The sequence below is a fragment of the Neolamprologus brichardi genome, chromosome 13, assembly GCF_056152115.1.
Source record: "Neolamprologus brichardi isolate AB-2024 chromosome 13, ASM5615211v1, whole genome shotgun sequence".
NCBI lineage: Eukaryota > Metazoa > Chordata > Actinopteri > Cichliformes > Cichlidae > Neolamprologus > Neolamprologus brichardi.
In genome coordinates, this window is record NC_142116.1 from 25,219,796 (window position 1) to 25,247,269 (window position 27,474).

At 41.5% G+C, this 27,474-nt stretch overlaps 1 protein-coding gene across 1 annotated transcript; it reads left to right on the forward strand.

The window, feature by feature from the left end:
* hs3st1l1 (heparan sulfate (glucosamine) 3-O-sulfotransferase 1-like1) lies at positions 1-27,103 on the forward strand. The gene is made up of 2 exons (XM_006799054.3): positions 1-295; positions 25,623-27,103. The coding sequence occupies exon 2, from the start codon at positions 25,792-25,794 to the stop codon at positions 26,722-26,724; it is 933 nt and encodes a 310-aa protein (XP_006799117.1). The 5' UTR covers positions 1-295; positions 25,623-25,791; the 3' UTR covers positions 26,725-27,103.
* The last annotated feature ends 371 nt before the right edge of the window (positions 27,104-27,474 follow it).

Below are 27,474 nucleotides of genomic sequence, written 5' to 3' on the forward strand. Positions count from 1 at the left end.
CGGGCACAACTCTGCCCGCGTTTCTATCCACGGGGTTCGTCTACGTGAGCAGGAGACCGGAGTCGAGTTCTCCACTTTGAATAAACAAGGACTGCGTTCCTGCACTCGTGTCGGCTTTCCAGTGAATCAGTGATGAGAGTGGCCGAGAGCACAGGCGGACGCTTTTCTCCCGTGCGGACCCGCCGAGCGCAAAAGTGCGCGCCCTGGTTCGTCTTCGTCTCCATCCTCCGCTCCTGAGATCAACCCAAATCCAAAGAGGCGCGCTGAGATCCCCCACGAACCCCCCTCGTGCGAGGTAACCGGATTTTCTCTCAAGATTTCCACTCACTTTGAGGACACACTGCTTCTCAGCAGCTCACACACATGCGTTACGCTTTCATGCAACACTTGAATCTCCTGGCGTCTGAGAAAAGGATGCTGCTTTTTAAATTGAATTTTTATTCTTTTCAATTCACGGGTGATTCATTTCTCAGTTGTCAAGCTCGAACAAATCCAGTTGTCGCCTCGCAGCGAGCCGATCCTCTGACATTTTGAAATATGATTAGTCACTCATGTGAAATAGGTGCCTCGTCGTTTTTCTGAACCTCACATTTAAATTCTTTTTAATAGAGTATTGATCAAACTAATTAAAAAAAATAAACGCTGCATCCAATAAATTAACTTTAAGCGCTCACGGGAGCACCGTCTTTTCTAAACCCTGTGGGCTTTGACATTTATAGTAAGCTTTCCAATAACACTTCTAACACATTAAAAGTTTGGGGCAAAATTTGCGAAGTTAGTGTTTTTTTTTCCTTTTAAGGGATTAAAATGCGAACTCAAACAGAGACGTTTGCAGAACTCCCCCCCAGCTCCTGATTGAAACTGAAAGCTCTTATATTCCATTTTAAAGAGTCGCCGTGTAAACTCAATCAGACAAGAGCAGCTAATGATAATTACCCCTCTCCTGTACTCGGGGAAACGTAGCCTTGATGTGGCATTGTTTCCTTCCTCGGCATCATTTCATCTCCTGTATCTGCTATCACAACCAAAGCAAGTGAAATTCCAGCAGCCACATATTATAACGTCACAGGATGCAAATTGCCATGGGCTGTGCAATTCACCTTTGATTATGAGCATGTGGGTGTTGGCTTATGTGAGCTGGTGCTTCTAGCAGCAGGATTTCCTCCAAGGCATAAACCGTTGTTTGAGTGGAATAAGTTCTGTGATGAAATTCAAATGAAACATAATGGCTTTTTTTCCCCAGCTGAAACCCTGTCCTATCTCTTTTGCTTCAAGTGGGCTTTAATTGCTCTGTATTTAAAATAGGTTCAATCTTTAGGCTACATAACCATGCTCTGGAAAGTAATGTGGTGGTGTTAATGTTCTGACAATTACTTTTTGGGTGTAGACTGCTCATTATATTGAGATGTGCTGTAGTCTTTTTATTATTTTTTTCCACTGAAAATCCCCCTTTTAAAGATTTTATTTGAAATACATAGTGAGCGCGTGCAAAAAAGGCTTTCTAGATGTACACTTGTTAATCAAGAGGCAAATGTATGGAAATGGTGAAAATGCTACACAATGAGTTCTCTGTAAGCTGGCTAGAAAATTGGAATTAAAGGGCAAAAGGTTGACATGAAAAAGGGGTCACCCTCATTATTTTCATACCCGACTAATCAACATGAATGTGGTGACTGTGCATCTGTTGCTAAGCCAGAACGGATATTTTGTTTGCTCCATTCCATGCTCGAACCAAACGTGTAAGTATTGCAGAAAGCAGTGAAGCCGGGTGGTCTATGAGATCATCTTGACAGTAAGCGTGTACGAGTTAGGTTGTAAAGACAATGGTGAGATAGGGAGGCGGTTATGATTTCTAAATCCGCAGAGAAAACAAAAGGTGTCTCTGTGGTGTAGGAGTGGACAAACACGCAGGGTCAGTTGTTTTTTTACACCACAGCGTGAGGGGTTCGTGTGGTAAGCATAGAAGAAGGAGGAGGAGGTGGGAGAGAAACAGTTTCAATTGCCTGTTATTACATTTTTTTTTTCTTTTTTGTGTTTGATGGAGTTTATCCAGTTGGCTCCACTTGAGCAAAGCGGGGGACGAGGGGTGGGGTGGGGTGGAGGAGGAGAAGAACAATAAAACAGAAGTGAATTTTCTCCTCCTCAAGTTTTGCTAATCAAGAGCAATAAAAAATAACACGAGCGTAGAGTTAATATTTGATGAGGTTATGTTCGCTGAATTAAAGGATGAAAACTATTAGCTGAGGCATATGAGACTTTTGTTAAAAATGCAAATGAAATCCAGGCTTTGGCTTTTATGTGTTTGTGTGTGTGTGGTTGTGAGAGGATGTAGGTTTTCCCTCAAGAGATCCAACTTTTACGAAACACTTTTTAAAAAAATGCTTTTAAATTGGCACAATTCAGCCTCAAGGCTCTAAATTCTGTATCAAAGTCAAATGTCAATGAAACCATTAAACTATTTATCCCTAATTTTTATTTTTATTTGTGAACAATTGTGACAAAAACAATATTTTTAATCGAGATTTCTTGTACTGTATGGTGACATCCTCTATTTTTAAGTCATGGAATTTATGCTTGTGTAATGGCCAGACTGGCCAGGACAATATCATGAAATGTATGAAATGCATGTTTGTTAAATGGCCTGTATTTGTATAGCGCTTTACTTAGTTTCTAAGGACCGCAATACGCTTTACACTACATTCAGTCATTCACACACACTGGTGACGGCAAGCTACATTGTAACCATAGCTGCCCTGGGGCGCACTGACAGAGGCGAGGCTGCCAGACACTGGCGCCACCGGGCCCTCTGGGCCTCTGACCACCACCAGTAGGCAACAGGTGAAGTGTCTTGCCCAAGGACACAACGACGAGACTGTCGGAGCCGGGGCTCGAACTGGCAACCTTCCGATTACAAGACGAACTGCCAACTGTTGAGCCACGATCGCACCGTTAACCTTGACCGTGACCCAAAGTCTTAACTGTTTAATTGTCATAAAATGGCTTGAAAAAGGCTTCAAAATGCCACTCTGTCAGAAATGCCTGATTGGTGTGCTAATTATACAGCAATGACTGTTAGTGGAGAGTGTAATTCAGATTATTTTCTGTAACTATGTCGCTTCACACTAAGTGTAACAGCAAAAGTTTTTAGCCACAATAGATACTGCCCATCTAAATAACTTCAGATTTAAAGCTGCACTTCCTTCAGTCCCCAGCAGTGTACCCGTTCCGTATGGAGCAGAACGGATACATAGCTGTCGAGACACACACTGACATATGTGGCTCTGTATCCACTATGAAAGGTGATAGCCCTATCATATTGCACAGGCAGGTAACCAGATTGGAGGTATTGTTGGCCATTGCTTTGTAGCACCTGTGATTTGAGCACTCTCAGCACTGCTGAATACATTTGCATATTAGCTACTTCCTGTGATTTGCATCCTGGAATTACAGGCTGAGTTAAGAGGTTGCAGAACTCCCCACTGCACAGTTATGACAGGTGCTAACTAGTCTCCTTGGTACAATGTGAAAAAAACATCACAGAGTGATAAGTAGCCGCCAGAAACTCTGAAGGTGTGAACATAACATGCATGAAAAGACATTTCTAGAGAGAATTGCTGCGATTGTTAGCATGCTGAGCTAGCTATAGCAAGCTAGCCAGCCGAGCTCAGTGGTTGCTACTTTCAAAGTGAAATACAGACTCCAAGGCACAATGAATCTTCTAAAGTTCCCAATGTGGAAAGAGTAAGAAACAATCTTTTATCTATGTAGTGCAGCTAAGCGTTCATAAGGCCATCTGCTGTCAGTGGTTGCTCTTAGTCATCAGTTAGCCTGCTTTCTTCCTACCCAGGGGCCTGAAGCTCTCTGTCTCCAATTAGGCCCAAAAAGTTGTGTTGTTGTGAAAAAGAATATAATATAAAATACATCAATTAAACGGAGGTATAACTTTATTTTTTAATAAATATTGAAGGCTGTTTTCCTGACTGATATGGGGCAGTGAAGGAGTGGTTTATTCATGTTAGCATCGTGAATGGAGTGACTTGCTAGTGATAAGATTTACAAGGCCCAGGCATCATTATTTCCCTGCACCCAGTTAAATAGAAGTTGTCAGCTGTCATGTGCTTTGTGATCGACTTTGATCCTGCCTAATGATCACTGTGTTCATCTTGGAGCCGTAGGACATCGCTCGTCATGCTCTCAGCCTGATATAATATGCACATGATTTCAAAACTGAGCCTCTTGACCTAGTGGATTCTCAGTTCTGCTGGCTTTTTGATTTTGGATATTTACACCCCTGTGATTAGGTCACCCAAGTACAATCACTCATCCAGCATTGTGATGGTAATGTCATACAGAGGCTGATTTATGTGTGTGTGTGTCTGTAGAATTGGCTGGATCCCCTGTCTGCCTCCCCCGTGGACTGATTACTGATCAGACTAGCATTTCATATCAGCCTTGTGGGGGGAAATTAGAGGATTAGCAACAACTTCATGCTTATTCCCTACATATCTCCCAGGCCTCCAAATCCTCTGGAAGCCATTGTTATTTTAAGTAGCTTGGCAATTGAGCATGGAAGCAAGTTCTAATTCTCCCAAGTCTTTGGAGATGCTGAGCTGCAGAAAGTTAACATTTTGGAGCTACTTCCCCTGCTATTCATGTTCTTTCATGATGTGAAAATGAGTAACTGAGAGAGGGCCGTGAAGCTGGCTGCCAGGACCTCTTCACTCCAATCCTTGGTTCATTCATAATAGATAAGTCACTGTAACTTACAGTACAGGGCCATAACTAGGCTAATGCTTAGATTTGCATATTTGTGCCGGATTCCATAATTCATGACGTGCAGCAGGCAGACAGATCCATGCTGCAAACCTTGGTCCACATGATGAGCACCATATATATCTATCCAACATATCCAACATGCGTACCAACAACATTAAAAGGGTGTACAGAAGCTGTCTTTTCCAGGCACATGAGAGCTTTGTCTTCATCATCAAAAGCTTCAGAGTCTGAACTCTGCCTTTGGGGAAGCCTTATTAAAGGCATGCAGATGAGAGAATCAGACAACAGGCTTTCTCCCGCTTAATTTACTGCAATTCTGAAATAATAGGACAGGGTGAGAGCGGATGAAAGAAGAGACAGCAGAGGGCAGCGACACCTTGTAGTGAACAGATTTCACGAGCCACTTTTTCATCAAGGGGTTCAAGAAAGCCAGACACCCTCATCATTGGCAAGTGTTATGAAGCAGATTTATCATTCCACTTGATGATGGGACAAGTCATTTATTCATTAAGTTTTTGCTCTGTTTCTTGCATATACACACACACATATATATGTATATATATATATATATGTGTGTGTGTGTGTGTGTGCGTGCAATGATAGTTTGAATATCTTGTCATATTTTTCAGTCTTGTGTTGCTTTGGAGGGAGCACAACCCTGTCATGTAGAGTGAGTCTTGCTTTGATTCAGATGCCTTTTCCATACATATCAATTTATTTTGTGTGGACGCGTCGACGTGTGGGTGTGTGCGCCTGTGGCTGTGTAGTGGTGAGATTTTCTGTTTGTGACACGGTTCCAGTGTGCGTCTGGTGACCTGAGTGCAGATTATTTCACATTTTAATGAAACGATTTTCTGCATCGCAACGTTTTACCATTAATTTAGAGATTTTAAAGTAATCTGGGGAGCTAACGAAGGAATTCACACAAAGACGACCTTATGGTCCACATTTTCAAAGAAGTCTGCTGAGCTGTTAGTCGTCTGTCAGTGTGGACATCATCATTACTCCTAAGGAATACATTTTCTGCATTTGTCCACGTTTCCTTTTCTTTTCACATCACTGGTTGTAATTTTAAAGGAACAAATGAATACTCATGAGAACAAAATGTCAAGCATTGGTCGGTCCTACTGACTTGCGCTCTTGCCACCACCAGAAGCAACACTTGACATTTGTTCCAAAGGCGAAGATCTGGGTTAGTCTAAATATGAAATTTGATCTTTAGAGACACCGATTTAGATTTATTGTTGGAAGGTCAAACACCTAACGAAGGCAGCTCAGAGGATGTTTTCAAAGTTAAGCGGAGAGGAGATGAAAATAATGACACACTGTTGAGTATTTAACAGTGGCTCGGCACAGCGTGGCCCAGTAGAAAGCTATCTGACCAGTATTAATAATGTCTCACTTGTGCTTACTGGCGAAGAGTTTAGCAGCAATCTCTCGCGGTAATGTGGGGAGCTGTCCATGGTGCTGAATGAGACTGTTCATCTTGTGTTCTGGAAAAGAGAAAGCCCAGATGAGTACTTCTCGTTTTTTTCCACCTCCAGAGGAAACACTGCTCATCTCAAACTTGAAATTGAACCTTGAAAGATTCTGTTTCTCCTTTTCTGACTTAAAGGCAAAGGGGTGACACGAGGTGTAGTTACTGAGCTATATGAAGCTGAATCTGAAAATAGTCACAATTATGACACAATTCAAAAGCGAGGATTCAGTGCTTGTATATTTAAAAACAATTATTTATTGTGATTTGTAGTCTTATATCAGCAGGGTGAAACACAGTACAGTGTAATGCAACTTGCATTTGTACTTGTGCTAAAAGCCTGCTTTTTAATTTTCAATATCATTTTTGTGTGGTTTTGGAGTACCTTTTTTAGCCAAATAAATATTGCTCCCATATCTTGTTCATTCTCTGTCCTTTATTGGATGGCTAATTGAATATAATGGGGCTGGGGACTGTGAACCTTTCAAAACGAGCAACTCACAGTCTATTGTGCAACACAAATCTGAAAGGCTAATAATAAAAGCCATGTCACAAATGAAAGATAAGTGTTTTTATTATTATTATTTTTTTTACAGGCAAACGGTAAAAGGTAACATGGTCTTTTTATTTTCCCACCCTAGAAAAAATATTTGTGCTTTTTCACTATTATGTTTAATTAACAATTAACAGATTTTTAATACTAATCAATAATGAATCAATTGCTCTAACATTGCTTAAAATATAAAAACTCTTGAGGTGAATATTTTTGTAAATTAAATGTATAAATAATTATAAATAAATAGGCAATACATTGACCATTTAAAAGTGGTTATCAGTTGCAGCACAATTATTCTACTACAGTGCAAGTTAATCATTGATAACTAGCTCCAGTTTTATAAGAAAACATTGTTAATCAAACACCCTAACACTTAACCAACAGAAAAACAAACAAACAAAAACTTATTACGTATTTCAGAAGGAAATATATTTAAAATGTGTTAATAAATTGGAAATTCCTAGTTAATTACACCTTAGTAAACACTTAACTTTAAGGTTTAGATTTATGTGTCTCTATGTTAATAATACTAAAAACTCTGTATAGTACAATTTATAGTGCTGTAAGTAGCTGATAGCAGTTGACAAGGATTACATTTTGATGACACTGGCACAAAAGTACTGTAGCTGACTTGAAGCGGCTGAATTTTCAGATATATGCACAAAGTTTTTCAGTGTTGGTTCTGTGATGCACTATTTGTGGCTATGGTGAGACTAAGGATGTCACTACATATAAGCTATTTGCTACCAAAACTCGAAAAGCACAGCGTATTAGCGTATTAGCTGCTACAATAGTGTTGCTCCAAATAATTGATAAGAAAGACAGTATGGAAGTACTTTGTGGTGTTAATCTGAAATAAACATTACCATTTTGTTTGAAAGAGCTAGCAATGCTGCTGTGAAATGAATGTTCCACAGGCTGAAATGTTTGCAATGGAAAATGCTACATAGATGCTTAAGCTAATGTAACAGCTGTAGACAACTCAGCACCAAATCTAACATTTCAGTGACAACATAATACTAACATTTTTAAATGACTTTTTTCAGAGAGATTTTAAGTACTGCAAGTCCAAATACATGCAGTTAGTGGAGATAGGCTCCAGCCCCCCCATGACCCTGACAGAAGTGGAAGCGAATGGATAGATGAATTAATTTGAAACATATCATGTTATAATAATGAAGGTTTTTACACTGCTTATGCCAAATGTTCCTGCTAGTGCAAATTCCCAGATGTGACTCAACCCATATAAAACACAACAATGCTACATCCTGTGCAGCCCTTTTATTGATGGTGCCATACAACCTTAAAATGGCAGCTAGTTGCATTTTAAATAAAAGATGTGACCTGGTTTCACTACAGGAAACGCAAGAGTGGAACAGGTTAAGTATCCAGAACAATGCATATATATATATATATATATATATATATATATATATATATATATATATATATATATATATATATAAACAAGACTATTGAACAGACTTACATTTCTATCTTTGGGGTCAGTCACTGTAGAAGCTGAAAGAATTTCATTGTTTTCTAAGAGCAGAAATTCCATTAAAAACTGCTAATGTTTGACTATTGATTGTCCTAAATCTACTCATGTATTCTTACTTATGCGCTGTGTATGTTGTGTGTTTGGTAATTGGCTCTGCATTAGTTTCTGAACCCTAAGGCCATGTCCTAGCCCCTTTTCTGTAACACTGCCACTGTAACATTTCCGTGTCAGAGTGCTCTCCAACCCTGAAATGAAAATCCACAGCGACTGGTGAATGTGCCGTATCATTATCTGGGGATATAAAGATGTAATCTGTATGGATAATTCTAATTTCACTCAACTATTGGAGAGATTCACATGAGCTTCTTCTTAATTTATCCATATTCTTTTTCAGATTTTCCATTTCACTTCACAACACATTTGTACACTCCTAATCTTGTAATTACAGCATTTGCTTCTTTCCCACAAATCTACAGTATGTGTGTAACAGATGTTCATTATGTTTTGATTGTTTGATCAGTCAGCGATAACTTAGGGCGTAAGAGGATAATGGTGATTATTTTTATATTTGCTTTCAGTTTTTTCCCATCTAGATAAACAAGCCAAAATGTTACATAAAATGGGATTAAATATAATTACATGCAGCCTGAAATGCTTGAAAAAGCTTTATTTTTGTTTTTGTTACCAGTGTGTTTATGTAAAGAGGACGATTTGCAATGCATGTCACTGAAATTGTATATTGTAATCAATATTCATGCATCACTGTAAATTAACCCACTAAAAAAAGGCTTCGCTTTAGTGTCAGGTAAATATTTAATGGCATGTATGCTTAACATATGTTCATTTTGTATGCATACTTTGGCTCCTGGCATTTTTCTACACAGTCACTCACATTTTAGTAGCTGCCAAACAGATTTGTACAAATTTGTAGAGTGGAGCATTTATTATACAGTGCACATGGAGTGTATTTTTAATTATTATTATTTTAATTTCAAAGCAGATCTATTCTTTGGTTTAAAGAGTGAGCGTGTGATAAAACCTGTGCCATTTAACAGGATTTAACTCGAGGCTATCTCGACTCGATAAAAACTGGACAGAGTTTGGCTCTCACCTTGAGAATGACTTTTCAGCACATGGCTTCTTCTTTACATCATATCCTCTTCAGTTAACTGCAGTAGGGTCCACAGTTGTGGAATACTGCGAGGATTAGCGAGGGCATTTGATGTTGGCATTCAGGGTTTCAAAGAACTTACCAATTCTCATTCTGCATGTGTCAGAATACAGAGCTGGTGGTTTCAGTCATTGTCTGAAATGACACTCAATCTGAGGATGAATTCTTTTGGTTCAGCTTTGAGGGCGAGTTGAAAATCTGAAATTAAATTAATTAGCAATAGTCGAATAAATTGACAGACATCACTGGGATCCATCTTTTGAGTTTTGAACAATCTGTTATACTAAATAGTGCAAAATAAAACATTTTAGACACAAAAAACGCATCATACTGTTAAATAAACACTCTTTATTAATGTTATAGTAAGGAAAGACTGAAAACCTTTGCTTAGATTAGCTCCAACGTTATCATTTGGCTGTTAGCCTTAATGTTAACAGTAGGCTGATGTGTTCATCAGGTAATTGTTAATAGTTAAATGGCTAATGTTAATGTGTGAGCTGACCAGGCTAACATGTTAAATACTTATAAGTATAATAAGTGGGGGCTCTGCTGACCTCTTGAAATTCCTCACAGAGGTTTGCTCCATATTGTGAATATACTATGTTCAGCTCCTAGTGGTGGGTGGGGTTGAAATAATGTGTAAACTGGAGGAGGTGCAGATGATGCTGTTGCAAATGAACATCTAATATGATATTAATTTTTAGTCTGGATTAGTATCTGGGTATTTTTTGCAACCCTAGTGCATATATGCTGTAAGGGAACATTTATACCAAGCTAAGAAAACTCCCTCTCGCGCGATATAGACTAATAGATTGTGACAAATCATGTCAGTGTGTCAGGAAATTACCAACCTCTGTAAGGATGCTACAAAGCTGCATAGCATGGCTTATTTGGAAGCTAGCTAGCAAGCGTAGAAAGATTATTTGAGTAAGTTCACATCAACAAGTGACGTTAAGCCCAAACTCATTAAATTGACATTAGGATTATGTAAGGTTTATGTGCCCTGTGAGGGCTCCTTGCCCCCAAGAAGGTTTGAGAGCTCCTGCAGAAAACCACTAGCTTGGGTTTGATTTTTATATCTTTGGATGGCTGAAGTCACTAGATATTAAATTTGTTTTGAGTGTTAGAGAAGTCTGTAGGGGTGTATCTGTGCATTGATAATTTCCAGAGCAACAGATGCAGTTGTATTGCAGTGTAATTTAATGCAAGAAGTACTCCACATAGGAAAACTCATTGCCCAGCAAATTAAACCATTACCTCCCCGGTTGGAGTTAAATATGGAGAAATTACTCATTTAATGTCTGATTACTCCCTAATAGAGCCATCTAAACAATGGTATCCACACATTCCCACAAGTAAATCCTGCTTCTCTGCAGCATACGGGTGGCAATTGCTTGTCAGGGTCAGAGGGAAGTTTTATTAAAAGATGCATGCTAAGAAGTCAAAAGAATTCATCTGTTTGGATTCATTATAAGATGGCTCTCTAGTCTGAAGATTTGTCTTCATTATCCAGCCAAACACCAGGCAGATAACACTCTGCCTCATTTGCTTTCCCAGCCTCAATTTTCCCTGAATGATAATGCAGCATCTCTTTTGTGTGGCTGTGGTAAAGACAAGCAAGCCATTTCCAATATGCACACAGGATTACAAAGGTTAATCATCAATTTAAAGCTAATCTTTGTTAAATACCAATAGAAGCTTGGTCTGTGCTCGAGACAGATATAATCAGGCAAACCCCCAAACAATCCTCCATCTAAATGAAGTGAAAGATGGTTAATCTAGGCTGTACGGTACAAGTTGATGAGCGAATACGGCGGAGGATTGCACCACAACTCTCAGCTAATGTTCCACTGTTTGCTAAATTTAGTTGTCAATTCTACGGGGCGAACCACAGAAATGCTCCCAATTCTCGTATTTACTTTGAATAGAATCCAATAGAAAGAGACCCCCAATAAAACGAATGCCACTTTCCAACTGAGGCATTTCATTTTAACCCCATCCTGCTCAGAGATCGTAATTCTCGTGTATTTATCCTTGCTTCATTGTTGCTGTGGAGTTGAGATAATTATGGAGTTTTAAAATTATGCAATCCCTTTTCCCTATTCTGGGAAAATGAGTAATTAAATTTCTCCTTTTTTCCTCAGTTAATACGCAGACGACTGGGATCACAGGGTCCTAGTCATTATCTGGTCTGGTCTGCTCTGGTGAAACATGTCTGCCAAGTTGGCTAATTAAAATTTGAGTTTCCTTCCATTACAGGCTGTTCATATTTGTCAAAAGTGGCACTTCATGATATTAGAATAAAATGATTAAAGATTTTTAAAAGCTCATCCTCACATGCAGGTGTGCGGCACATTCACACACAGATTAAAGGCAGCCTTGCAGCTAGCCGGTCCTCATTAAGTTAAAGGCCAAGGGATATGTGGAGACCTTATTGATTACATCATGCTGGTGGTATTACATGTACTATTCATAACGATGTAGTCGATGCATAATCACCACGTGAACGAATCACTAGGAACACCCAAAAAATATCTGTTTAATAAAACCTTGTATTTTTTAAATTTCTATATGTCCCATATAACATCTAACTGAACCGATCGCTTTATGTCCTAATCTACGGAATTCAAGGGGGCAACATTTAACAGGAATTATGGTAAAGTAAAATAAAACTAAAATATTCATGACATGGTGGTATCGACTTTTAAATGCACAGGAAGTAAAGTTCTATATGTTATTTCTTTCAAACTTCTTGACTAGCGAGATAAGCTTAGGACAAAACATTGCGTTTCCCATTAACCTAAGCCATTTCAAGTCTGGGCAGGAATTTACAATAATGGGAAATAGAATCAGCTCACCTTAATGGCAGAGGCATAATTCCATTGACAAGGCAGGCTCCTTTAATAAAGATAAGCCCCGAAGAAAATCAATAACCTGAACTAATTTCAAATGGACTCAGACGAACATAACATTCGCACCCAAGCAAACATTTTTAAAAGGCCTTTTTCATTGCTATTGCTTAGAGAACAAACCGAGGCTGTTTTCCAATCTTCGCTACATGACACAGTAACAAAGCAAGCCAACAAGTAATCTTGCAGATGCCCTTTCTCTGATTCTTTTTATTCCCCCATTAGGCCTCCGATGCTGGGTCCACAAACTTCTCTAATTAAGAATTCGTCTTCAGCACATTCGCCCATAAAACGGGCCTTGCTGCAGAACGTGGGGTGATAAAAGGAGTTATTGGGCCTGCGACCTCCTTTGCCTCTTATCTCCCATAAACACTTCAGTTGGTTTTTACAAGACCGTGGAGGCGGTGGTACGAGCAATAAGCCAAAGGGGAATGGCCAAAAGGCTGGGGTGGTGGGGGGTGGTGATGATGTCTTATTCATGAAGAACGGCTCAACAAGGGGGCGCAGATGAAATTGACAGCGAGAAGTCATCGTCATCATACTACAGGCGGTAATGTGGCTCCGATAAGGCCCGTCTCGTAGTTGAAGTTGATTAATCTTTGCGCCGGGCTTCATTTCACCGTGTGCCGTGGTGATTTTTAAAGCGGTAAAATACAGAGTGCTTAAGCTCTTTTGGGAGGGAAATAAAAAATAATATTGCACACTCATTAGCTTTACCGGGGGTTCTTACATTAGCTTGTGGGTTTAGCGACACACCAGCAGAAGACAAAGCTCTGCTCTGCTATGAAAGTCACCCCGCTGAAGTGACACGTTTTATTCCCTCTATCTTCTTAACCTGATTCTGTCACACACCCAGGACTACACACGCACAGATATTTTCATTAAGTTGCAGACAGGTTTCTTACAGCCATCAAAATGAGCCTGAAGTCTTGTACGTCACCTACTCTGGTTTTCTTTCCACACACATTAAATTCAGTTAAAGCAAACAGTGGGTTTTTTTCAATAACATTTTTTTTCTTTTCTTTTCTTTTTAACCCACACCTCATTTCAGTGTGCGCATGCTCTGGTGATTTGAACCGATGGTGGATCCCTTCCTGCTATGCAGGCTGAACACAAGAAAGTGTACGGTGAGATTGCATTCAAACCGCTGCCAGTGTTGTGTTCTCAAATAAGAACAAGAGCAGAAAGAGTATAAAGTAACAGAGGCTGCCAATACTTGTGGTTAGCCTTCCTTGAAAATGTCTGTAAACGGTGCCTCACTGGTGGAGGAATCTCAGCTTAAAAGCGCGTGTGGAGCCCAACTGGCGCTGGAGTTTTCGTCTGCTCTCATGCACGGGGAAGATTTTGCAGAGGTTACGCTAAAAAAAGCAGCTCGGTGCTTCACGGGCAACGGTGTGGAGCGGTGCGAAGGCAAACGCGGTAAACAATGTAATGATAGAACGAACGACAGCCGCGCGGAGCTATGGTGGTTTATGTCCTCCCTCACCTCTGCCCAGTCAGGCCTCTGAAGCACACCCCTGCCAGAGAAGCAGGGGGCCGTGCACGGGGAAATGGAGCTGGAGATTGTTATTATAGATAAACACTTCTCTTACGATCGAGTTTGCCCTGCAACCAGGAAATTACAAGGATGTTGCTCAAAGCTGAGCGCAGAGGCAACTGGTTTTATTTGCCTCCGAGGTGCCAGTATGCACAGTCACAAACTGCGCTCAATAAATGATGCTGAGTCGCATGTGGGAAATTGATGGTCTTTTTTAGAGTACTTTTATAAATTTGTATATATGGATGATGTTTATTGATAGAAAAGTAACTGGGGGTTGTTTGTATAACTGATGCCTTTCAGTTGCTTAATTGCTGCAGTATAATTTGCAATATACCATGTGTTTAAATATGAAGATTTGCATTCTGTTCTATTAACATAAGGTTAATAGAACATAAGGTATTGACATGATGACGTCCATTGAGATAATATATTTAACCAATTGACTCATTATAAAAGCAACGGTTAGTCGAAACCTTGTGCCTTAATCCAAGAGCATACGTGTGGCGGAGGTGTGGTCCCAGGCGCGGCTGCAGGGGAGGAGTGGTGCGGTGAGCTCAACGGGGCGGTGCTGGAGACGCAGGTGAGAACAGCTGATGGCGTTTTGGACTGATGATGGTTTCCTTCCCTTTTATAGTGAGACGGGAGAGGAGCGGAGGGGAGCTGGAAATCAGCTGAGACCGACAGCTGTCAGACTGTGGTCGGTCATAACACAGGAAACTATAAATAAACGTGGCATCTGGAGACAAAGACCTGTGCGTGTGTGTACCTGTGTGTAGTGCATCACAATACGTTATTTTGCAGTTAATAAACAAAGTCTTGCCTGAATCTTAATATATATATTTAAATGCAATATGAACTAGGCATGCCACATTTTAAATGATACTGAAGATTACAACAGAGTTGCTCTAACCAGTCGTCCTGTTTATTCTGGAAGTTAAGAGATGCCTCTCCACTGCACTTCAAATGAACTCAAAGTGATGAACGATGCAACTTTGAAAAATACTTGTTTTGTATTCTTGGGGGAGGAGGGGAGAGTATTTTTTTTTATGCCTATCATTAATTAAAAAAGCAAAAACTAGAATATGCCTGTACACAGAAAATAGACTGAAGAAACACTTAGTGTGCAGTAGGAACAGAAGGAATGACTACATCAAGTCTGCTTCCACATTAAAATGAGTAGATTTTGCCTCTCTTAAAGGTTTTGTGTCTGATAGAGTCGGTAAAAAGGATGACTTAGCAGGTTTTAAACTTAGCACCGTCTCAGCCCACACCGTCTGATCCGTCCGATTGTGTTACGATCCGTGAGCCACATTCGAGGCGACAACTTGAATTACTTATGCAGATGATGTAGCTCGATACCTTGAAAGTTCAAGTTCAAGGTCCTTCGCTGCGGCTAAAGCGACATCCCAGAAATGGGCGTCTGTCACCGCCAATCTGATGCTCCTTGCATTTCCCATCTCCGTATCTCTCAGTCACGCTTGACTGATTCGTCATCCGCACGTACTGCACAAACAAATCAAGACGATCCTGGCTCTGCACTAATATGATAGCCGAGCCGGTCGAGCTGACCGCTGCTCCCTGACTTTGCTGAACTCCATCACAGTTTGCTAATTGTCAGGTGTCTATTTTTATTGCCTCTTATGGGATACATTGAATTCCTACCTGAGCATGCTTTATTTGTGCTCACTGTGTTTCCAGAGCGCACTTCTGCTTGTTTATTTACTGCACATACGCCAGTGATATCCCAGTGTAACCACTACTGACACATCTAACTGCATAATGCTTGGATGCAAGTGAATGCAGGACACCTCTGTGCTAAATGGTTTTAAGATGAATGTGTTATTATTAGCTTGCTAACTGCCGCCTGGTGTTGAATCACTCCAGCGCTTGGCAGCCAACAGCAAATCACAGAAGGTCCAAATACTAAACCTCGAGTTCTGCAGTACTGAATACATATTTGTGATGGCAGGAAAACACTGGCAGATCCGTGGCGTGTGCCTTCCAATAGAACGCTGCTTTGCCAGATCGTGAAAGGTTTTCCAACTGCACACACCAGCTGTAGTGTGGGAAAATAAACACAAGATATAAGTTGACCTCTTGGAGGAAAACAGCATGCCCCTAGTGTGTGTGTGTGTGTGTGTGCGTGCGTGTACACCTTAGTTAATATGTATTACGCGCTTTGCCCTCGAGTACAGTTTACTCTCTGCATAACTCAACACTTGGCAAGGTAGGATTACGTTCAGTGTATTCTGTAATGCTGTGTATGAGCTGTAAGATTGATGCCATTTAATAAACAACGGTAAGGAAAAAAAAATCATAAAATTCTCTAAACGTTGCACATTTTTCTCACTTTACTCATCAGAGCTTTGATATCATCGTTTGATATCATACCCAACAGGCCTTGCCGTAGTTTTTTCTCATTAAACTATTCATCACATCGGCCTCATCAAAGATTAAGAGTATCCTCGCTGTTCATTACAAGATGGCCTGCTTTTTATTTGATGAAGTAATTCATCCATAATGTATGTGTATATTGGTGTTTGCAGGATGCCTGCGTGACTGGGGGCGAAAGCGCTGGCGTTCCGCAGACTTAGACCCACGAAGGGAGCACGAAGCCGGTGCGTTTGTTTTGATTAAGTCGGCATTTCGCAGTGTTCCCTCTGCGATGAACCGCAGATCAATTACTTTACACAGAGAAGATCAGACTCATTGTGAAAAGCAGAAAAAAGGTGTGATGGGAAAAGAATTACAGCAGCATTAAATTGGGGCACAGCAAAATTAGCTTTATCTTCGTGAGATGAGGAGGCTATTGCGGAGCGGGGAGCTTGATTCTGTGGAAAGCATAGGTGCTTTATCAGAAGTGGCAGGCTGAATGAGGATCATCAGGCCACACTCTGATTGAATTCCTTCTCATAGTCTGTTGTTGTTTCTGACGGACCGCGGAACACTTCCCTGAGTGAGTCAGTGTCCCTGGGATTGGTTGCCTCCACTCATCCAAGGGTGATGAACAAGTCAGCCTATTTTATCTGTGAAAATGCCTTCTGGGAATCCAGACAATGTCAGTTGGTGCTTGAAATAAATCTCAGAGCATTGACAAATGTCAGGGCTAAACTGGAGGAGGCCTGGGCCGAAGACTGCGGGACTGCGAGAGCAATCCCGTGGCAGTTGAACAATGGTGCATTTAGGCTGGGTAACTGGAGGGGTGTTGCCATAGCGAAATGACAGTGCTCCACGGCATTGTTTGACTCGGGCAATCGGGAAAAGCAACAGCATTTTATATAAAATGCTACGATGCGTTGTTTGTCGATAAAGATGCTTATTCAAACGTTGCCAATCTAGCAGAAACATACATTTGTTTATGTGGCGCAGGCCTTCGTCAAGTTGGGTGGCTCATGTTCGTGTGCACAGATGGCAGTGGGCAGAAGGATTGGTAATTGGAAGAGCTTACGTTGCACACTGAACCACTCTACGGGTGGAAAAAAAAAAGCTGAAACGACTGCTATACAGAGAAAGTTTAACTCAACTTATAGAAACTCACAGATAAAAGACTGTAATTAGGGCCTGAGGCCACATGCGTTTGAGTGTAAAAGCAAATGACAGATTACATCCTCTGTTAATGAATGCCTTTGCTGACATGTGGGTGTGGATTAGGTCATTGTCTTACTCATGCGCTCCAAAAATAGCTCGATACTGCTTCCCATCAGAGCTGCAGTCCTCTCAAAACAGGGAAATATTGTTTCTCCAGCATCAATGTTTGTAAAATGCCGCTTAGTTGTCTGCATCAATAGTTTGTCATAGTTATGGCATTTTATCACACTTCCAGGGCCTGATTTAAAGACTGAAAGTTAAGCAAGGATTAAATTAACATGGCATTCCAAGGCTGCCATTAATACAGCTTTAAAACGTGCATTTTTTACGAACTGAATACATTACACTTAAGTTTGAAACACTGTTGAATCAGGCAGTTGCCCTGCATCAACACTAAACCAGGCAGAAACCCTGTGAGTTCACTCAGAAAACAAGTCAAGGCTGGCACAGAAATCCGAGAGAAAAAGGGTTTAAAACACACCTACATAGGCTGGCATGGGAAAAATAATGAGAGCACCGTGTGCTCTTTGTTCCTGAACGTGAAGAGAGACTGAAGAAAAGGTAAAAAAAAAGAACCAAAGAGTACTTTTGTAATCTGATTTACAGAGCTTAATTTTCCCTCTGAGAATACAGAGCTGATATGTTTTACCAGAAGAAAGAAGAAACAAAAAAGCTTTAATTTGGTTTCATGTGTCCAAAGTACATCCTTTCACAAGCATTGCAGCTTGTAAACATGCATTTCTACCAAACACCAGTCAGGCTTTTTTATGTTTGTCTTTCAAAAAGTGTACTCTTCCAGGGTCTTATTTTATCGAAACCACTTTCATTATGAAAGGGATGCATGCAACGAGCGGACACAATCACGAAGGTTAGCTTAGTGTTTCAAACTCTCCTACTGTTCAGTGTGGGGTTAGTTTTCGATGGAAGGTTGGTCACAGCCCAAATGGACATTAAATTTTCTCATTATATCAGCAGCTGTGGCTACAGGAGTATCAAAAAGGCTTGGAGAGGGTGTTGAAGTCTTTCCTTGACCATGATCAGTGAAAGTTTCTTTCTTCTTTTTTCTTGTGTTGATCCTTTGGAACACAGGAAGTGCTCAGTTTACTTTACCAGCAGGTGGCCCCATAGGAGAGGATTACTCTGATGCTTTTGCCACTGCCAAATGTCACTTTGATAGGTACATCTAGCCCAAATTAATGCATATATGTTATATGTAAAGCAGTGCTGCAACAAATCCTCCTTTTTGAAGGCTTCTGTTGAAACTGTCATAATCACCACAAACTGTCTTCTCAGAAAGACCTGATGAAAACGGATTCATCATCCTCTTCTTCTTCTATTCTAGTTATTGAATAAGCTGTGGAAAAAAGCACACATGACAACAATCGCCCAATGCTAACAGCTCCGTGTAAACACGCCTCCACATTAACCTTGGATAATGCCAACATCACAATAGGCTCAAACGCTCTCTCTCCTAGTCAGGGGTTAAATGCCTTGCGTATGGGCACATCTGTTGGCTTTCTAATGAGAAGAAAGCATTGCTCTTCCCCGATTATATTTTCTTTACCAGCCTGGAGATTAAAAGTGGCAACACTGTGTTCTCGAGCTACCCCACAGCCTTCTTCTCTTATACTCACCAGTTAACAGCTGTAATATACCATTATTGTAAACAGAGGGGGGATACTCACTCATTATTTGTTCACATCATGATGAAGCTAGCTTTGAACAGGGATTGGAATGCTTCACAGGGCTCAAGGTGTCCCTTCAAAACCCCTTTGCATGCTGATGCAGCACAGGGTTGGAAGTTAAGGATTTTACATCTGAGAAACTAAACGTGTGAGTTTCTTAAAGCTCTGCTGGCTTTCATGCCGTCTGTTTATACTGCATCTATGCAGTTTAGGTTAAGAAAGAAAGAAAAGCTCTGTCTTTGTCCTCGGTACGTAGCTGAAGCCTGAAGTTGTTGCAATAGAAATTAATCAAGTGAGCCAGGAATCCCACTGCGAACCAAAATGCATCCATAATTTAAAGTCAGTCCTGCATGTGGGAGTGAAGTTTCAGAGTTCCAGTTTGGATGTGGGTGGGTGGGAAAAAAAATATATTGTAGTGGTTTCTGAAGCCCTACTGGAGAGGATGGGTGAGGAATGGAAGTGGGAAAGTGCAAAACAAAAACAGAGTGAAAGTGCATGTGTTTCTGTGTCCAAAGTGACTGGACGGACGGGTCAGAGCCTCTCACATGGGATCGTCTAACAATGCTTTACGACAGCGAAGTGGAGACGCAAGAGTGTGGGATGGAATGAAGTCAAATAAACAAGCGGTAGATAAGAGCAACGGCAGATTCTTATGCTTAGATCAAACAAGTAAAACAATCTGTGTGTGTTTATGTTTACTTGTGGTGCTAAATGATTTAAAATGTGTGACCACACAAGAAAAATGGATAGTAATATTGATTCATTTTTTTTAACTTCCTCACTTGAATCCGTTTAATAGCAAAAGCCACCCTTTGTAATCAAGCTTTATTGCAGTAATAATTATTTTGTAGTAACGTCTCTAATGAGCAGCCATTAAAAAAACAAAGCACCCTGTGCAATACCTGCTGCCTGCCACAGTTAATGGCAGGGGGGCCTGTTGAATATGAATGAGGCTTTTTTTTTTCCCGCTGTAGATGTATAGAGGCGGCTGTTTGGGTTAATTAGTGGGAACCTGGCTTCCCGTGGTGCCTAGAACCTGTGGAGCCCTCCTCTTAGCCTGGTGGGATATAATGAATAGTGCAGAACTGTTGGCGGAGCTGTCTGCTCAGGTGGTACGCTGCACTTTTGCTCCGGTGCCAGAATAGTTTTAAAGTCTGGATAATGGTCAGCAAAGGGCAGCTCTCGTACGTGTGTGTACGCGTGTGTGCAGAGGTTCGGAATTATGGGTTCGAGTGTCGAGTGTGGTGCAGAGTTTTAGATTTTTGTTATCTCAGCAACTGTGCCTCCGACTTTACCGAGTTCAATTTCCATACCCACTTATACATAATCAGGGTCAAAAAGAGGATGGAGAATATCCCAGTGTGCGGGGCAGGGAGACATCTTCAGCACGAGTGGACACTCACAGAGCTAATGCATGTAAAACGAATTCAGTAAAAGTGTGGTCGTTGCTTCCCGTCCAAAGCTGCCCCCCACCCCCACCCCAATCTAATTAAAAATGTCTCACCATTTTTGAAAGAGAGGGAGGGATTGACTCTAATTCATGAGGTATTAATGGTTCATATTAGTAATGCACTGATAGTTCGATACCTTAATTCTGGCTATCTGGGAATATTAAGTATTAAATGTTACTTTTTCATCAGGTATCATCAGGTTAAGGAGTAGCGCTGCAGTGCTAAAGGATTAAAGATGGTCACGTCATGGCTTAGGTCAGAATGGTGCCAGTGTCTATTTAGCACAGCAAATCAGGATATGTCTGGCTCAAGATGAAAAATGCAAACAACAGAACAGGTTTAAAAGCATTTCCACCGCCTTGACATCCGTGGCCTGGCGGCACTGTTATGCCTTTAGAGTGCCTGAAGAAGGTTAGCCAGAGGAAAACATCAAAACTCTATACTGAAAAAATGGATTTTTTCACCCTCAATAAAAATGAAGCAATGAGTTTGAGTAAAATGTAACTAAAATGTAAAAAATGAAACATTTATTTTTGTTGTGGCAGATGGTTGCCCATCCCTGATCCTCTCATGGAGGTTTTTTCCTGTTGAAAGGGAGTTTGTCCTTCCCACTGTCATCAAGTACAGTGGGGCAAAAAAGTATTTAGTCAGCCACCGATTGTGCAAGTTCCCCCACTTAAAATGATGACAGAGGTCAGTAATTTGCACCAGAGGTACACTTCAACTGTGAGAGACAGAATGTGAAAAAAAAAATCCATGAATTCACATGGTAGGATTTGTAAAGAATTTATTCGTAAATCAGGGTGGAAAATAAGTATTTGGTCAATAACAAAAATACAACTCAATACTTTGTAACATAACCTTTGTTGGCAATAACAGAGGTCAAACGTTTACTATAGGTCTTTACCAGGTTTGCACACACAGTAGCTGGTATTTTGGCCCATTCCTCCATGCAGATCTTCTCAAGAGCAGTGATGTTTTGGGGCTGTCGCCGAGCAACACGGACTTTCAACTCCCGCCACAGATTTTCTATGGGGTTGAGGTCTGGAGACTGGCTAGGCCACTCCAGGACTTTCAAATGCTTCTTACGAAGCCACTCCTTTGTTGCCCGGGCGGTGTGTTTTGGATCATTGTCATGTTGGAAGACCCAGCCTCGTTTCATCTTCAAAGTTCTCACTGATGGAAGGAGGTTTTGGCTCAAAATCTCACGATACTTGGCCCCATTCATTCTGTCCTTAACACGGGTCAGTCGTCCTGTCCCCTTGGCAGAAAAACAGCCCCATAGCATGATGTTTCCACCCCCATGCTTCACAGTAGGTATGGTGTTCTTGAGATGCAACTCAGTATTCTTCTTCCTCCAAACACGACGAGTTGAGTTTATACCAAAAAGTTCTACTTTGGTTTCATCTGACCACATGACTTTCTCCCAATCCTCTGCTGTATCATCCATGTGCTCTCTGGCAAACTTCAGACGGGCCTGGACATGCACTGGCTTCAGCAGCGGAACACGTCTGGCACTGCGGGATTTGATTCCCTGCCGTTGTAGTGTGTTACTGATGGTGACCTTTGTTACTTTGGTCCCAGCTCTCTGCAGGTCATTCACCAGGTCCCCCCGTGTGGTTCTGGGATCTTTGCTCACCGTTCTCATGATCATTTTGACCCCACGGGATGAGATCTTGCGTGGAGCCCCAGATCGAGGGAGATTATCAGTGGTCTTGTATGTCTTCCATTTCCTGATGATTGCTCCCACAGTTGATTTTTTCACACCAAGCTGCTTGCCTATTGTAGATTCACTCTTCCCAGTCTGGTGCAGGTCTACAATTCTTTTCCTGGTGTCCTTCGAAAGCTCTTTGGTCTTGGCCATGGCGGAGTTTGGAGTCTGACTGGTTGAGGCTGTGGACAGGTGTCTTTTATACAGATGATGAGGTCAAACAGGTGCCATTCATACAGGTAACGAGTGGGGGACAGAAAAGCTTCTTACAGAAGACGTTACAGGTCTGTGAGAGCCAGGGATTTTCCTTGTTTGAGGTGACCAAATACTTATTTTCCACCCTGATTTACGAATAAATTCTTTACAAATCCTACCATGTGAATTCATGGATTTTTTTTTCACATTCTGTCTCTCACAGTTGAAGTGTACCTCTGGTGCAAATTACTGACCTCTGTCATCATTTTAAGTGGGGGAACTTGCACAATCGGTGGCTGACTAAATACTTTTTTGCCCCACTGTACTTGCTCATAGGGGGTCATGTGGTTGCTGGGGTGTATTTTTATTCCAGTTATTGTAGGGTCTTTACCTGACAAAATAAAGCACCTCGAGGTAACTGTGCATTTGAGCAGATTCTGTTCAGTTTAACATTTTACATTATAGAACAAAGTTACAAAAAATGAATATGCAATTCAATTATTTAAAGTCAGCAATTTAGATTTTTTTTTTGAGTCTTCAAGCAAAAATCTGTCCAGTTCTACAATCTGAATCTAGGTTCTGATGCTGTGAAGCAGCAATGAGACACCAAACAGATGCTATATCTGCACACAAAACTCAGTGTGGCCATAGTTATCCCCTGCCAGCCCTTTGCTGTATAACTTTCCACTGGTTCCTGCAGTCTTCAGCGGATATATTCTTGGTTAAGTGGTCTGCCAGATATTGTGGTTGCCATGTGCCGATTGAAAAGCTGGAAAGATACACATCAAGTGCAGAATAAAGCAATAAGGCCCGGTGGAATGCGAAACAATGGCTCCTTCCAGGTGGTGCTGTACTGTGAGAGGTGTGGGGGGAATTGGATGAGACAGAAAGCTCGTCTGGCTGCCTGGCTGTTAGCATTGGACTTGGCAGCTCTCTGCCAGGGAAACGCTGACAGGCAGGCGAGGCTGTCACAGCACATAAGTGCCTCCTCACACCATCCCCGCTCCTGTAGGGCAGGTCAGCTCTCCCGCGTTCAGAACACGGGCCCAGTCCCACACTCAGACCACAGATCATAATGTGTAACTGGGGAGGGGGAGGCATGTGTCACAGGCTTTATATGGTTGAAAGACTCTGTAAGGTGAGAGAAAGCCACTGGTGACACCGCAGAAATGTGCTCTGCGCGTTGGTAGTTACACTCTTCACTTAATTAAGAGACGGCTTCTGTGATTAAATTGTGCTGAAGGCTGAGCATTTCTGCAAGCAGAGGATTAATGATAACAGTTGGCCCGCTAAAAACAACTCAAGTGCGCAGATTTAGATCGTCCATGCGCGCCTCACAAATCTATGATCCCCTCACAATGTGTTGACAGTTTCTATGCAAAGATTACACTTTCATACTTTCATCAGTCCGGAATGAGCGTGTCCCACAAACTTATCTTAAATTATTGTAATGGCTGATCATTCTGGAGTCCAGCTGATCGTTGTTTCACACTGCTGGCTTGGTGCATAAATTAGGTAGGGAAATGACTTTTTTCAGCCTTTCTTTAAACATAAAATAAATTACTGAGTGTTTGATTTTCTCTAAAAAAATATATATATATTGGTGGTGGTGGTGGTGGTGGTGGGGGGGGGGGCTTGGAAGAAAAAGATTGCTGAGAAAAATAACTGCCGAAACAGGCAGCCTCCCTGCTGTTATCAAAGAAATGAAAGATCAAATTTATTTTAAAAAATATCCTTTCCTCCTTGAAAACTCCAATAGATGTAATTACAGTAAATGGCACCTACAGACTGTGAGCCAGGAATTCAGCGTCTTAGTTGGGAGGGAAATTATCCCCAGTGTGCTGAAACGTGCAAAAGGTGACGAAGTTACTTCCACAGAAACACCCAGATTTTAAATTGCATTTGAAAGAAACCCATTTGTGGTCTACATTATGAGGGACGAGGTAGGGAGAAAATTGTCTACTGTAGGCATTTGAAATAATGTGTGTGTGTGTGTGTGTGTGTGTGTGTGCGCACGTGTGTGTGTGTGCAGCCAAGTGTTCCCAGGATGGGAATATATGTGCTTGTTTGGATTGCCTTACCATGACCTTTGCTGTTGAATCTGGATGTTTGCATAGCCCATCCCTGTTGTTTTGACTAGCACAGAGTAAGCACCAGCTCTCTCGGCTGCCTTTCCTCGTGAAAAATATCTGAAGACTTTTGCCATTTCAATTAATTCCATGGCGTTAAATATATATATATATATATATATATATATGTATACATTTATTGCTACAGAGATGTTTTTTTTCCCTTTTTTCTTGCTGAAGTTGAGGCACACCATTTGACTAGCGCTTGTTGAAGGCAAGAAAAACAAGGCAAATATTAAAATATTTAAAAGGCCTTATAGAAAGGATCAAAAGTTAAAAAAGACGAGGCAGCGACATTCAATTTTCCCATGCTCTTGAAGGGCTCCTCAGCAAGATTATAAGTCAAACCTAACACCCTAAATCCTTTTCCTTGTTGTTTGGTGGATTTCACTGCTCTGGTATCGATCTTTCTCAGCTCGTATGGAAAATCAAAGCCACCTAGAGTGGGAACTCATCTGATTTCCGGCAATAAATTTGTCTTTACAATCTCTTGGTTTCAGCGCTGTGGGTAGGTGCATATTGATACAGGTGTGGATTTTTCACCTGCTGAAGGAAGACAAAGAAATCTGGTCTCATCTTTTGGCCTTCAGACTCAATTGCATATTTCAGACACATTTTCTGATGAGCTGTCTGGCTAAATGTTTTTCGCACCGAGACATTACAGTATCAATTGAAAGTGACTTTATAGAGTGAGAAGAGAAAGCAGATGGGAAGAGGGAGAATTAAAAGAGACTCAAAGAAAGATGAATTGAGATAATCCTTTTGAGATCATACACTTATAACTGATGTGGATTGTATTTATGGCTGGATTGCTTTTCATGGGAATGAGAAAGGTGCCATTTCAGTATAATACAGACATTCATTCTTCATTATATGCCTGAAACCTAAAAGCCCTTTCTTCTTTCTCTTTTTTTTCTTTGTTCTTCCCTGCAGATGTGCCGCAGACTGATTCGTCCTCTGTCTCCAGTTCATATTCAATGGCAGACAAAGACTGCATTTCTTAGCACCACTGAGTTCAGACAGTCAGCTTTGGTCCACAGCTAAGCCACAGCCTTCTTTCTTGCTACTGACTCTTTGCAAGTCTCCACTTCAGTCCATCACCATGGCCTGTTTTCTGGCATCAGCCTTTCTCCTGGTTCTTCAGACATACGCTGCCCCACCTGAGGCAGGATTTGGGATTACACTGGACACCGTGGACCTTGACACCGGCCTACTAGCGAATGTCTCTGGAGATGTAACCACATCTCCACCCCCGGGAACAAGCAAACGAGCCCCACATAGTATCATTATTGGGGTACGCAAAGGTGGCACAAGAGCGCTGTTGGAGATGCTGGACATACACCCTGAAGTGGCTGCCGCCGCCACCGAGGTGCACTTCTTTGACTGGGATGAGAACTACGCCAAGGGCTTTGAGTGGTACCGTGAGTTAATGCCCTACTCTTACCCACACCAGATCACAATAGAGAAAACTCCAGGCTATTTCACTTCAGCCCTTGCACCTGAACGCATCTGTGCCATGAACTCTTCCATTAAGCTGCTGCTGATCTTGCGAGACCCAGCTGAGCGGGTCATCTCCGACTACACCCAGGTGTACTTTAACCGGCTGGAGAACCACAAGCCGGTTCAAGCCATTGAAAACCTGCTAGTGCGCAACGGAGCGCTGAATATGAGGTACAAGGCCATTCAGAGGAGCCTGTACGACGTCCACATGCGTAACTGGCTGCGCCACTTTCCCTTAGAACAGATACACATAGTAGACGGTGACGCTCTGATCCGTGACCCCCTCCCAGAGCTTCAGAGGGTGGAGCGTTTCCTTAACTTGCCACCCAGGATAGTATCCACCAACTTCTACTTCAATCAGACCAAGGGGTTTTACTGCATCCGCAGTGATGGCCGAGAGCGCTGTCTGCACGAGTCTAAGGGACGACCTCATCCTGCTGTTAACAGCACTGTGCTCCAGCAGCTCCGCTCCTACCTTCAAGAACACAACCGCACCTTCTTCAGGCTGGTGAAGCGCACCTTCGACTGGCAATAGAAAAAACCCAGTTCGCATTCTTAACAGAGCCACTATCTTGTCTGTGACGAGGACAAAACATTTTCAAAAATGCGGGAGGCTATGAAGCACTTTAAGGACGTTTAAAAACTTTTGAATAGCCTCTTAATAACTACTGTTGTAATCTCTGGTTTCAGCAGAGGAGTTCTATATTTACACGATAACGGCAAAAAATGTGAAAAACTGTAACTACAGGCGTAAGATTAAAAAGAAGAACCTTCAAGCTTAATAAGTCATTCTCTCTGTGCTGGAAGTGTTAAGTGGTGAAATTGCAGTGAATACAAGTTTATGAAACAGATGAAGTTTTTTTCCCCCTCTCCTTTGATATTCTTGTTCTTGATAATAAATTGTTCTGCTTTGAAATGTACAAAAAATGGCACGTTCTCCGTTTCATTCTGACCATTGCATAGCCCCTCAGCCTTCTAACCTGTGATATTTAGAGAGTATGCTAAGATAGGCAAAGGCATTAGATATGCCTTTGATTTGCTGCGGTGGAAGGTAGACATTAATGCAAGGAAATGGGTACCCCGGAGCAGCGCTTTAGTAGTACAAGAATCACTAATAGCTCTGGACATTAAATGCAGCCTGTGCCTGCAGCTAAATAAGTCAGATCTTCACAGTCAGCAAGCTAAAATCCACAGAGCTTCTATTGCGTTTTGCCGCTGTTCAACAATTTGCTCAGGTGTAAAGTGTAGTCATTAAATTATATGCCTAACAGTGCTGTAAATCTTT

Excerpts from the sequence above, each read along its gene's own strand:
- hs3st1l1 (XM_006799054.3), top strand. The coding sequence starts at position 25,792 with ATGGCCTGTTTTCTGGCATCAGCCTTTCTCCTGGTTCTTCAGACATAC.